This window comes from Hemitrygon akajei, chromosome 2 (assembly GCF_048418815.1).
Source record: "Hemitrygon akajei chromosome 2, sHemAka1.3, whole genome shotgun sequence".
Lineage (NCBI taxonomy): Eukaryota > Metazoa > Chordata > Chondrichthyes > Myliobatiformes > Dasyatidae > Hemitrygon > Hemitrygon akajei.
Window position 1 is genome coordinate 111,858,607 of NC_133125.1, and position 13,180 is coordinate 111,871,786.

Consider the following 13,180-nt stretch of genomic DNA (forward strand, 5'->3'; position numbering starts at 1 on the left):
TGGAACAGAAACAATGTGGATTCAGCAGCAGCCGCAGGCGGCGAGTTCAGAGCTCCCTGGGTTGTAAAGTCCACCTGCACTGAGTCAGGTTAAATAAGGAACTTGAGCATCCATGTTTTTTGGTATCCGCGGGGGGTCCTGGAACCAATCCCCTGCGGATAAGGAGGGCCAACCGTAGTTAAAATTCTATAGATTTATTCAGTACACTCACAAGAAAATTAATCTTAAGGTTGTATATGGTGACATATGTGCTTTGATAATAAATTTATTTTGAACTTTAACTTTCATTGAGATAAAGTATACAGTATAGACTAGAAAGTTTGCCTTAAAATAGACAACTAATATGCTGTAATTACCAGAATTACCAGAACTAGTAAATGAAACAGATGAAATCAGCATTTAAGAACAATTAGTTGTTTTTTTATTGTCAGATAATACTGATGTACAGAGCAAATCTTGTCTTGCATACCATTCCTGCACAGATCAATTTATTACAACACTGCATTGAGGTAGTACAAGATAAAATAATAACAACATGCAGAATAAAGTGTTACAGTACAGAGAAAGTGAGGTGTAGGTAGACTGTGATATGCAAGGTCACAAAGAGGTAGAATCAAAGTCAGGAGTTCATCTTATCATATTAGAGAAATAGTCCATGGTCGCCGCAGGGGGATAGAAGCTGCAGGTGAGCCTGGTGGTACAGGACGTGTTCTCAGGCACTCCTATCTCCTGCTGATAGCCAGGGAGAGAGGAGAGAATGCCCAGAGAGAGTGGGATCTTTGATCATGCAGGCTGCTTTACTGAGGCAGCAAGAAACTTGCACAGAGTCCATGGAGGAGAGATATGCTAAGCTATGTTCACAACTCTCTGCAGATTCTTGCAATCACAGGCAGAGCAGTTGCTATACCAAGCCATGAAGCATCAAGATGGCATAGTGCATTGGTAAAACATTGGTGAAGATCAAAAGGGACATGCAAAATTCCTTTAGCCTCCTCAGGAAGTAGAAGCACTACTGAGCATCTATGTAGTCGGACCAGGACTACTTCTAAACTTGAAACTCTCTCCACTGTTGATGAAAACCCGAGCACATGCACTTCTTGCTTCTACTTCCAGAGGAGGATAAAGGAATTTGACATGCCCCTTCCTGATGTCAATGACGAGCTCTTTTGTCTCGCTGACATTTAGGGAAAGGATACTGTCATGACACCATGTCACTAGGTGCACCATGCACCATGTCTCTCCTCCTTCCTGTACTCCAACTTTACTTTTACTTTCCTTTATTGTCACCAAACAATTGATACTAGAGCGTACAATCATCACAGTGATGTTTGTTTCTGTGCTTTGCCCTCCCTGAAGTACAAATCGAAGTAAATAAAATAAAAATTTAAATTATAATTCATAATTAGAAAATAGAAAAGGGAAAGTAAGGTAGTGTAAGTCAGGTCCGGATATTTGGAAGGTACGGCCCAGATCCGGGTCAGGATCCATTCAGTAGTCTTATCACAGTTGGAAAGAAGCTGTTCCCAAATCTGGCCGTACGTATCTTCATGCTCCTGAACCTTCTCCCGGAGGGAAGTGGGACAAAAAGTGTGTTGGCTGGGTGGGTCTTGTCCTTGATTATCCTGGCAGCGCTGTTCCGACAGCGTGTGGTGTAAAGTGAGTCCAAGGATGGAAGATTGGTTTGGGTGATGTGCTGGGCTATGTTCACGATCTTCTGCAGCTTCTTCCAGTCTTGGACAAGACAACCTCCATATCCGTTTGTGATGCACCCTAGAAGAATGCTTTCTACAGTGCACCTATAAAAATTAGTGAGGGTTTTAGGGGACAGGCCAAATTTCTTCAACTCATCATTATGTGAGATAAAACCCACTACGGCAGTGTTATCTGCAAACCTGTAAAACCTGAGGAATTGGAGCAGAAAAGCTATTCTTTAAAAATGCTGAATTTTCAGATTTCAAATCAGAACAGCAAATGCATTGCCACTTCAGAAATAGTCATAATGCTTTAAATAATATGAAATTCAATCAAATGCTAACTAAATATGCCAAATTAAATCAAGCACCAAGAACACCAAGTTACTGAAACTGATCATTACCAAGCAGGACACACATTGATTGAAACAGCACAAATACAAAATTCATTGGGGAAAAAGTGATCCACGGACTGACTGCACAGTCATAACTTAATCATACATCAATGAGACTATAGCTTCAACTGTGCATTCATAGTTGCGATATCATAAAAAGGCACCATTAGTTTACGTGTTGCTCCCAGGTATCCTTTTAAAAACTGATTTGGAAATCCTGAATGATTGTACTGCTACTCTACTATTAATCAATAGTTTTAATAGGCCATAACCAATGGCAAGATATTAAAATATTTGCTCAATGCTTTTTTAAAAAACTTATCAATGGTCGGTAAGCAGTTCTGTTCTGGGATTCCTGCTCGTTATGATTTTTATAAACGACTTGGAAGTGGAAGAGTGGGTCAGTAGCTTTGCAAATGACACAATGGTTAGTGGTGTTGTGGATAGTTATCGTAGGTTACAACGGGATAATGATAAGATGCAAAGCCAGGCTGGAAAACCAGATGAACTTCAATCCAGAAATAAATGTGAAGTGATTCACTTTGGAAAGTCAAACTTGAAGGCAGAATACAGGGTTAATGGCAGGATTCTTAGCAGTGTGAAAGAACAGGGGATCTTGTGGTTCAAGTCCATCATACAAGTTGATAGGGTTAAGAAGGTGTGTTGGCCTTCATTACACAAGAGATTTAGTTCAAGCACCATGAGGTAATGTTGCAGTTCTGAAAAACCCTGGTCAGACCACACTTAAAGTATGTGTTCTGTTCTGATCACCTCATTATAGGAAGGGTGTGGAGGCTTTAGAGCGGATGAGGAGGAAATTTACCAGAATGCTGCCTGGATTAGAGAGCAGATTAGATTAGAGAGTCTTATGAAGATAGGTTGAGTGAGCTTGGGCTTTTCCTTTTGGAGCCAAGGAGGATAAGAGGTGTACATGCTAATAAGAGGCCTATAATCAAGCACACAACCAGAGACTTTTTCTCAGGTCAAATAGAGCAAATACAAGGAGACATAACATTAATGAGATGGGAGCAAAGTATAAAGAGGATGTCAGAGGCAGGATCTCCCCCACACAGAGAGTGGTGAGTGCATGGAACATGCTGCAAGAGGTGGTGGGAGAGGCAGATATATTAGGAGCATTTAAAAGACTCTTAGATAGACACATCAATGAAAGAAAAATGAAGGACTACATGGGAGGGAAAGGTTTGATTGATCATGGAGTAGGTTAAAGGGTTGGCACAATTTTGTGGGCTGAAGGGCCTGAACTCTGCTGTACTGTTCTATGTTTTTATTTTCTATGTAGAGTCAACAAAGGTTCAAATTATTAGAGTATCATAACAATACACTAGCATACAATATACTGGATTTCATAAAATGCATTGTCTACAGTTTCAAATTAAAATTTGGTTATCACTGTCGAAACACACTCAGGTCCCCGAGGGGTCCCTTTTCCAATGCTTTGTCGCTTACCACGAAACAAACTGTTATAAAACTAACTCCGATATTTATTTTGCCAGTTTATTTTTCACATCCTGATATTAAAATAGTGATATCATGAGTTCAAGAAATATGATTACCTTTCCGTCAATATGCATTACTCAGGATACTGAGCTACGAAGGAACTAACCTGCAGGACAGAAATGGTGTGGTATGATAACAATTTTTACAGAAGTTACACCATAGCAAAACCAAGCCAAGGATCGACTTTGCTAAAGGAATTCTTCTTACTTATTTGCACAAAATAACTGCAGCTTAAACCAGCAATCATAATTGTTAATTGAGAAATTTCTGGAATTAATGATTCATGTTGGAATTAAGAGCTGCTGTAGAGTTAAATGGATTTTGTAAACTATCACACCATTTAAAATTATCATCCTTAAAACTTTGCATTGGCTGCAGATCAGGTTACGAACATCTAAAAGATTAGTGGTTTCAAAAAACCCAAATGATGCAACTGCTATAGAATGAGAATCACAATCCAGTTTAATATCACCGGAATACATTGTGCAATTTCTTAACTTTACAGCAGCAGCAGCACAATGAAATACATGATAAATATATAGAGACAAAAAGTGAATTGCAGTAAGTATATGTCTATTAAATAGTTAAGTTAAAATAAGTAGTACAAAAAAAAGTTGAAATGTAAAAACTAGTGAGGTAGTGTTCATGGGTTCAACATCCATTTAGAAATCCATTTAGAAGCTGCAGAAGATCGTGAACATAGCCCAGCACATCACATAGACCAATCTTCCAACCTTGGACTCACTTTACACCACACACTGTCTGAACAGTGCTGCCAGGATAATCAAGGATAAGACCCACCCAGCCGACACACTTTTTGTCCCACTTCCCTCCAGGAGCATGAAGATTCGTACGGCCAGATTTGGGAACAGCTTCTTTCCAACTGTGATAAGACTACTGAACAGATCCTGACCCAGATCTGGGCCGTACCTTCCAAATATCCGGACCTGACTTGCACTACCTTACTTTCCCTTTTCTATTTTCTAATTATGATTTATAATTTAAATTTTTATTATATTTACTTCGATTTGTACTTCAGGGAGCGCAAAGCGCAGAATCAAATATCACTGTGATGATTGTACGCTCTAGTATCAATTGTTTGGTGACAATAAAGTAAAGTAAAATCGGATGGCAGAGGGGCAGAAGCCATTCCTGAATCGCCGTGTGTGCGCCTTCAGGCTTCTGCACCTCTTTCCTGATGGTAACAATGAAAAAAGGGTGGTGGAGGTCCTTAATGATGGACACCACCTTCCAAAGGTACCGCTCCTTGAAGATACTGAAATCCAATACCAATAACAAACAAGAGAAAATCTGCAGATGCTGGAAATCCGAGCAACACACACAAAATGCTGGAGGAACTCAGCAGGCCAGGCAGCATCTATAGAAAAAAAGCTAAGGAGTAGTTTTAAAAGGAGGGAGGAGAGAGAGAAACACTAGTGATAGGAGGGATGAAGAGCTGGGAAGCTGATTGGTGAAAGAGACAGGCCATGGAAGAAAGAAAAAGGGGGGTGGGAAATGAGCATCAGAGGGAGGTAATGGGTGGGCAAGGAGATAAGGTAAGGGAGGGAAAAGGGGATGGGAAATGGTGGGCGGGGGGGGGGGGGGGGAAGTGGGAGGCATTACCGGAAGTTTAAGAAATCGATGTTCATGCCATCAGGATAGACTACCCAAACAGAATACAAGGTTGTGATGAGGTCGTAGATGGACATATCGGAATGGGAATGGGAAGTGGATTTAAAATGGGTGGCCACTGGGAGATGCTGCTTCTCTGGTGGATGCTCGACAAAGCAATCTCCCAATCCCCGTCAGGTCTCACTAACACACCGGGAATGCCAAACACACCCAAAAGACTCACAGGTGAAGTGTTGCCTCACCTGGAAGGACTGTTTAGGGCCCTGACTGGTTGTGAGGGAGGAGATGTAGGGGCAGGTAAAGCACATGTTCCACTTGCAAGCATCAGTGGGGAGGGATGAATGGACAAGGGAGTCATGTAGGGAGCGATCCCTGCAGGAAAGCAGGAAGTGTTTGGGGAGGGGAAGCCGTGCTTAGTGGTGGGTGGGATCCTATTGGAGGTGGCAAAAGTTTCAGAGAATTATTTACTGAATGCAGAGGCTGGTGTGGTGGTAGGTGAGGACAAGAGGAACACTATCCCTGGTTGGGTGGAGGGAGGATAAGGTAAGAACAAATGTGTATGAAATGGAAGAGGGCAGCATCGATGGTGGAGGAAAGGAAGTCCCTTTCTTTAGCAATACCAATAACCACCATTTGACACAACACACAAGTTAGAACATCACTATCATAAGTGTAATAATTAGTATATATAGATTGTAATTTTCATTGGAAAATTTCAGAACCAGGATCAGGTTTATTATCACTATGTCTACTTCCACTTCGGGTATGGATGTAGTGCGTTCTATCAGAGTATGTTTGTTTAGTTATTGCAACACAACATGGAGTAGGCCCTTCCAGCCATGCCACCCAGCAACCACCACTTTTACCCTAGCCTAATCACAGGACAATTTACCAATTAACCTACCAACCAGTGGGAGGAAACTACAGGTTGGAGTTTGGGAGATCATGCAAATTCCTTACAGGCAGTGGTGGGAATTAAACCCAGACTGCCTGTACTGTAAAGTGTTATACTAACCACTAAGCTAACACTTCATGGGTGCATTTTTAAAGAGGTAAAGTGAGTGGCAGCTGTACAATGTGAACAGAATATACTGAACTGATGACAGAATGAATATAAAGAGAATGCATGGTAGTTCTTGTAAATTTTATAAATAAAGTATATTTTGAAATAAAAACGTCTGTTCATTGACTGTAATTTATTTGTACCATCATGCATATAATGCTATTAGGAACTCAATAAGAAGATATTCAATAAGAAATCGCATGGAAACATTTTAACAGACAATAGAAGTATAGAATGATCGAGAATTGATGGGCACGTGATAGAGGGAAATGGTCCGAGAACGGCCAGACCCGATGGGTTGAACGGAGAAGTAAAATTAAATACGAAATTTCCTTAGCACTGAACTTACTGACTGACTAGACAGAACCTTCTTGGAAACGCTACTTGCACGTGTAGGGGCAGCACAGGAATAAGGAAACACGTGTATTTTAAACCCTCTCAAGCAAAAACTCTATAAACGACGCATAAAACGTTTCGTTATTTGTGGACAATTTTGCGTACTGATTTTTGTCTGAAGTACGATTGTGCTCACCAGCTCTGGGTGTCTCCGGCAGCCACTTGGATGGTCCGATTTGACGCAGTTCGAAAACTTTCTTCACCTCCTCACAGCTGAGCTCAGACGCTGAAGCGACCCCGAGCAAGCAAAGGAATACTGCCGCACTCAGAGAAGATATGTTTCTCATTTTCCAGCCCATCTCCTCAAAGGAAAAAGCCAATAAAATGAACCGAATCTAGAAGAGCGCCAAACTGTCGTTCGCTATATTTTATCTTAATCACTCTCACAGCTAAAGCGGCCGAAATGTGAACTCGAAGCAGATTGCAGCCAGTTATCCACTTTAGCGCGGTCCTGTTTCCCTTTGCTGCTGCTCTTAACTTTAAATGCAGTTAAAAGGTGGGAGGAGGGGTTGTCTGAGTGATTGAATATCAAAAGGAGATAAACACAAAAGCAGGAGCAAACGTGTGCACGTTCACATCGTTCAGGGAGCTGCACCAACAGCTTTTAAACGGACAGAGTTAATACCGGCAATCTCTCCACCACGAAGCTACTGGACCCCACGGCACAATGCGCATTACCCAGGAAAAGAGAGAACTCGCTGCTTCCCTCCACACACCGCATCGAAACCGCGCTCAAGCCACGGGCTCCTCACACACAGGAACTACACTACAATGAAAACAGGATGGAGAGCATCTTTGAAAAGAGAACTAGTTAATGTCAGAGCCATACGAAATGGAAATCATTTGCAGGACTGAATAGGAATTTCGCCAGCTTCAGGCAACTTGCTTTCTCTCGGTGTCAGAACTGGCGACTTCTGTGAGTTAGCCATTTGCAATATCGTTCAGTTTTCTTTTTCTCTTTCCATCAGCACAGTATGGTATTTTACCCTAATCGTTCTCTGCTGCCATAAACCCATCAACCACAGCAACCTTGGCCTCACCTGGCAGTAGATAATCCCTTTATCCAATGGCTATTTTGCCTTATCTGCAATTTAAAACTAACTTGTTTTTTAAACACAAAGTACACTGCAGATGCTGTGGTCAAATCAAGACGTACAAAAAAGCTGGATGAACTCAGCAGGTCAGGCAGCATCCATTGACTGCTCCTTTCAACGGATGCTGCCCGACCTGCTGAACTCATCCAGCTTTTTTGTACGTCTAACTTGTTTTTTTTTCTTTAATTCCTACTTCTGACTCAACCTGAAATGTTAACTCTGTTTCTCTTTCCACACCTTCAGATGCTGCCTGGCCTGCTGAGTATTTCCAACATTTTCTGATCTTTTTTCCTAATTTTACATAGGAAATGTAATGTGCAGTGAAACAAAAGTATACTTTAACATTAGAGAAAGTTTTGGTATGTTTAAATTTACAGTGACTGTAGAACGATCTAGAGTTCCCAGTGTGCTCCAGTGATTGGGTTAGAAAGATGTGGAAGTATGGCAGCAACAGCTGTTTGATTAACTACTCTCGAATGAAAATTTTCCGGATCTCAAACAAGCCACGGGTAATCCTGAAGTAATGTTCAAAAAGATAGTAATAGTGGGGTGCATAGACCCAGAAGTGTTTGAAAAACTAGCATTCGGTGGGGTGGGATTGAGATCAGGAGACCAGTATTTGGTAGACGCAGTGGGAGTTAGTAGCAGGTTACTGGCACTCGATGGTGGCATTGGTGTCACAGGGACTAGGAAATGTGGACTTACACTTGGTGGTGGGAGGGAAATTCAGACTTGCAATATGTCATGAGGGAATTGGTCATTATTGTTGTAGTTAATTGGAAACTTGTTTCCATAGCAGAAATATCTAAAACTAGAGGGTATAGGCTGAGGGTAAGGGGTAGGAAGTTCAGTAGGGATCTGGGAAGAATGCCTAAGGGTAATTGGACTGTGGAATGCATAGCCTAAAGAGCAGAGACTCTTTTTAAAATGTGACAGGGTCCTGAATTGACCCTATGATCTGTGCTTCTAAAACGAGAGAGGGAGGTGTCCAATGCAGAGATCTTGTTATTAAGAGAGAGGCGAAGAATGCTCAGAAGATTGATGTTATGGTTTCTCAGCAGTTTGTTTACATTTCTACAAGGACACTGCCTGCTTGTAAGTTCTTACAGAGAGAGAGAAGGACGGAGCAGTTTGATGGACAGCTGGTGTTCAGCATGCTGAAATAAATACCAGGTCAGCTGCTGGATCCAGGCACAGACATGGTTTCGGACACTGGATGAGCTTTGTTGTGCCCACAGGAAGGTGGGTTTTTGGAGGATCAATTCGGGGAAATCGATCAGTGGCTCTTGCAGTGCAGAAAAGGTGTGACCAGTGGGGAGTCATTTGTGTGTCCAGCCCTTGCCTGGGTTGATAATTCCACCACAGAGGAACGGTCGCCTTTGTAATGGTCACAGTCGATGACTTTAAAAGGATTTCGGAGGACAACGGGAAGATCGACGGCACCAGCTCACCCGAAGACCTACACACCTCTCTCTCTCTCCAACTCTACTCAACTAAACACCACAAACTGAACTGAACTTTCTTCATCATCGTAAGACTGTATCCATTCATCCCTGGGTTTGAAAAAGCCTGGTTTTCTATTTCCACACATATATATCTATAATCATTGCTAACCTGTTTGATATATCTGTATGTATATTACTGTATTGTGTAGTTACTAATAAACATTATTAGTTAATAGCAATACCAGACTCCAAAGTGTTTTCCATTTCTGCTGGTTCTTTAGCCTGTCACAGGGTACGTGACCAAAAAAAAGAAAAATAATTAAGAATGTAGACAAACACTGGAATTCCAATTGAAGGCTATGGACCAAGTGCTGGAAGAGGAGGTGAAAATAACTAGATACTCAATACCCAACATGGGCATAGATACTCTGAGTTGTATTAACCTATGATAAAATCAAAATGGAAACTACAAAAGGTTCATATCAATTTGAACACTTGGTTGAGGCACTTTTTGATGTAAAGCAGCTCTAATAAACTGCAATTGTGTATTCACAATCTGTTTCATTACTTTATGCTGCCGTCACAGAACTCCAGACACAATGCCTATATTTTACAATTAGGGATAAAGTTACAGTGCTCAGATTCACTTTCATTTATTTATCACATGTACATTAAAACATACAGTGAATTGTGTTGTTTGCATTAACATCCAACACAACCTAAGAACATGCTGGGGGCAGCCTGCAAGTGTCGCCACCTATTCCAGCACCAACATAGTACGCCCCTTATATTCAGCATAGTAACATGAGCAACAACAACAGAATAGCAAACCCCTGTACTTCCTCCCACCCAGACAGCCCTCTAACCCCATGACAGGCCACCAGCCCGCAGGGACTGGACGCTGAGCCTCCGACTTTCCCGGTGGACTCACAGACGTTGGGCCTCCGACTTGCCTGGTGGAATCGCAGACGCTGGGCCTCCAACTTTTCCAGTGGATTTGCAAACCCAGGGATTCTGCCATTAGGCCTTGACTTCCAACTCACTGGCTTCAATCTTCTTATCCTCTTAGCCTCTGTAAAATCCACCCCCTGTAGTTCAGAGAGCTGCTGAGAGCAAATTGCTTCTAAGTTGCCATACCTTCCACATGGAATCTGTTACTTCTACAAGCTAGATTTGGCAAAAACCAGTCGGACTGATGTGTCCTCACTGAAAACAAAGGAGAAAGTTAAAAACAGAAAATCACAAATATGCTTAAATTATAAACATAAAGCAAAGAAAGGATAAAGGTCTTTAAGAGAAACCTAAATAGAGGGAAAAAAACAATAAGCTCCATATTTAAAAAAATAAGGTAAGATTAATTTGCCTCAGAGATAAGACTCCACAATTGGAGTTCAAAAATCATAGGTTTGATCCTGAACACATGTTGTCTGAGGGGAATTTGCATTTTCTCTCTGCCACAGTGTGTGTTTCTTCTACATGCACGAGTTTGCTCTGCATCATAACGATGTGCTGGTAGATTAATTGGTGACTGAAAATTATCCCTTAGTGTAAATCAATGATTTTTTAAAAAAATTGTGGTATCACTCAGTTTATTCACAGAGTTTATTTTGCAAAGGTTATGACTTAATATGTGATCGCAAGACCCTGTTGTATATTTGTAATGTATAATAGGGCAAGTCCTGTTCATTGGCAAGACCAACTGTGGGGGATGTACATGACCTCAATTATTACATGGATCAAGCCCTTATGCCACGATGTCACCTTTTACAGCCACCCAGGGGAAGAGGCCCTGGAGGTGGTGTGCACGCTGGAATCCGTGCTGGTTTAGGTGCTGGCTGGCTTTCTCATCAATGCTGGTCTCCATTGTTTGCTCCCAGAAGATAAGCTGGATTGTCTTCGTCTGCAGCTGCAGGAGATGAGGAACTGCTGCGTGCTTGTTCTTGCAGAAACATAGCTCCCCGATGACATCTTTTGCACCATTAATCTTCACACCATGCCACTCAGATTTGTGCAAATATTCTTGTGACTGTATTTAGCATTGTAACTGTACGTGCTGTGTGTAACTGTACTGTGTTTTGCACTGTTAGCCTGGAGAAACATTGTTTCATTTTGCTATATGCTTGTGTAAGGCAATTAAACATAAACTTGTTATTAACAGCTCAGCTGTTTTTGCAGAAGAAAGTCTAAGCTTTCATTGTCAGTGTGATAATAATGGGCAAGCTCCTGCTGCATCTGTAAAATAATCTGGTTCTTGCAATGGCTTCATGACCTGTTTCAGTGTCATTGAAACCAGAGAGCAAACATGTTGTCTTGAGGGATTGACTGAGAAGCTGAAATATTTAAAATTGGTGCTTAACAATGATTCCTTTGTAGCTTCCGTTGGTAAGAACTGCAACTGGCATTCGCTGAAGGAGGAATACATCTCAGACAGCAACTTCTAATTGTATCTGCCTTAATTTGTTATCAGTTTAGCCGGTTGTGAAGCACTTCAATAGAATATAAAAGTATGGGCAATTGATTGAAAAATAATAATGTCCTTTACTTTTTTTTAAAAAAGTACAAAGTACATTTATTGTCAAAGCATTTATATTTTGTGCAACCTTGAGATTTGTCTCCTTACAGGTAGCCACAAAACAAAGAGACCCAATAGAACCCATTAAAACAAAAGAAGACCGTCAAACATCCAATGTGCAGAGAGGTCTAAAACAAAACAAATCACGTAAATAATAAAAGTAAGCAAATAGCATTCAGAACTAAAATTGATAAAAGTGCGTCACAGCCAGGCAAATTCAGTGCTAAATTACTTGTTTATTAATTTGCTTTTCTGCTACCTGCACTGCACTTTCTCTGTAGCTGCTGTATAACTTTACCATTTTACCCCCTTTATATTACCTTGTTGTACCGATGTACGGAATAATCTATTTGAATGCCATGCAAATAAAAACTTGCCAATGTGTCTCGGTACATGTGACAATAACATACCAATTACTGAGCAAATGTATGAAACTGGGAGAAAAAAATTAAACCTGGAAGTATTTTTGTTTGAATGTGTAAGGAAAATTGACCGTTACTTGTTGGAAAGTGTTTAAAGTGAATATATTATCAAATTATGTATGTTACCACATGCTATCTTGATATTCATTTTCTTTGCAGGTGTAATGCCCTGATTCATATTGTTACTATTATGCAGTATGCATTTCATTTAGCAGTTCTGTAAGAGCAGTCTGTTCTGTTTTCAGCTTGTCTGGGTTATTATTGAAGATAGGAGATGAGGAGAAATGTGTGCCATCCAATTAGGATGGTCGGATTAAGGGGAGGTTTCTCTGGTGAGGGACACTATGGTTCGGCTTGGGGCTTTTGTTTGTCGAGAGATGGAGAGAGAAGACGCTGGGGAGAACTGGTTGTAGCATACGATCCGGTGGGAGAACTATTTGTTGGAGGTGGGTTCTGAGCGATGTTCGGAAGGTAGTGTGTGCTTTCACTTTGACTGAGGGCCCAGCGCGTGACTGACAGACAAGTTCAAGTTGAGCTCCAATTTGTGCACATTTGGCTGTTTAATTGGAATGAGTCCTTTTTGTTATTCTTTACTAACCTTTTAAGTAAGATTCATAAATATAATTCCTTTGATCATATGCAGTGTGCAGTCTGTTCTTTTGTGGTGCTAATTTGTAACAGGGTAGCAAATTACACAACATCCACACAAACTGGGGTTTGGGGTGGGAGAGCCGTCTCAATCTCACGGATTTGGTGGGACTTGAGAGTGCCTTCCCTAGACTTACGCAGCCACGGAAACCAGGGAAAACTAAAGAAATACAATAAAATTTATGATAAACTACATGTTAAAAAAAAGACTGACAAACAACCAAAATGCAAGAAAAGACAAACCACAATAAAAATAACACTGAGAGCATGAGTTACATAAAGTCCTTGAAAGTGAGTCTGTAGA

At 41.1% G+C, this 13,180-nt stretch overlaps 1 protein-coding gene across 6 annotated transcripts in view; it reads right to left on the reverse strand.

The window, feature by feature from the left end:
- LOC140715301 (glypican-5-like) overlaps positions 1-7,447 on the reverse strand; it is an 864,157-nt gene extending 856,710 nt beyond the window's left edge. For all 6 annotated transcript variants that reach the window (XM_073027313.1, XM_073027280.1, XM_073027291.1 and 3 more), the window contains exon 1: positions 6,832-7,447. In XM_073027313.1, the coding sequence (XP_072883414.1) occupies positions 6,832-6,994 (163 nt within the window). In that variant the 5' untranslated portion in view covers positions 6,995-7,447. The remainder of the gene's footprint in view (positions 1-6,831) is intronic.
- Between the last annotated feature and the right edge of the window lie 5,733 nt (positions 7,448-13,180).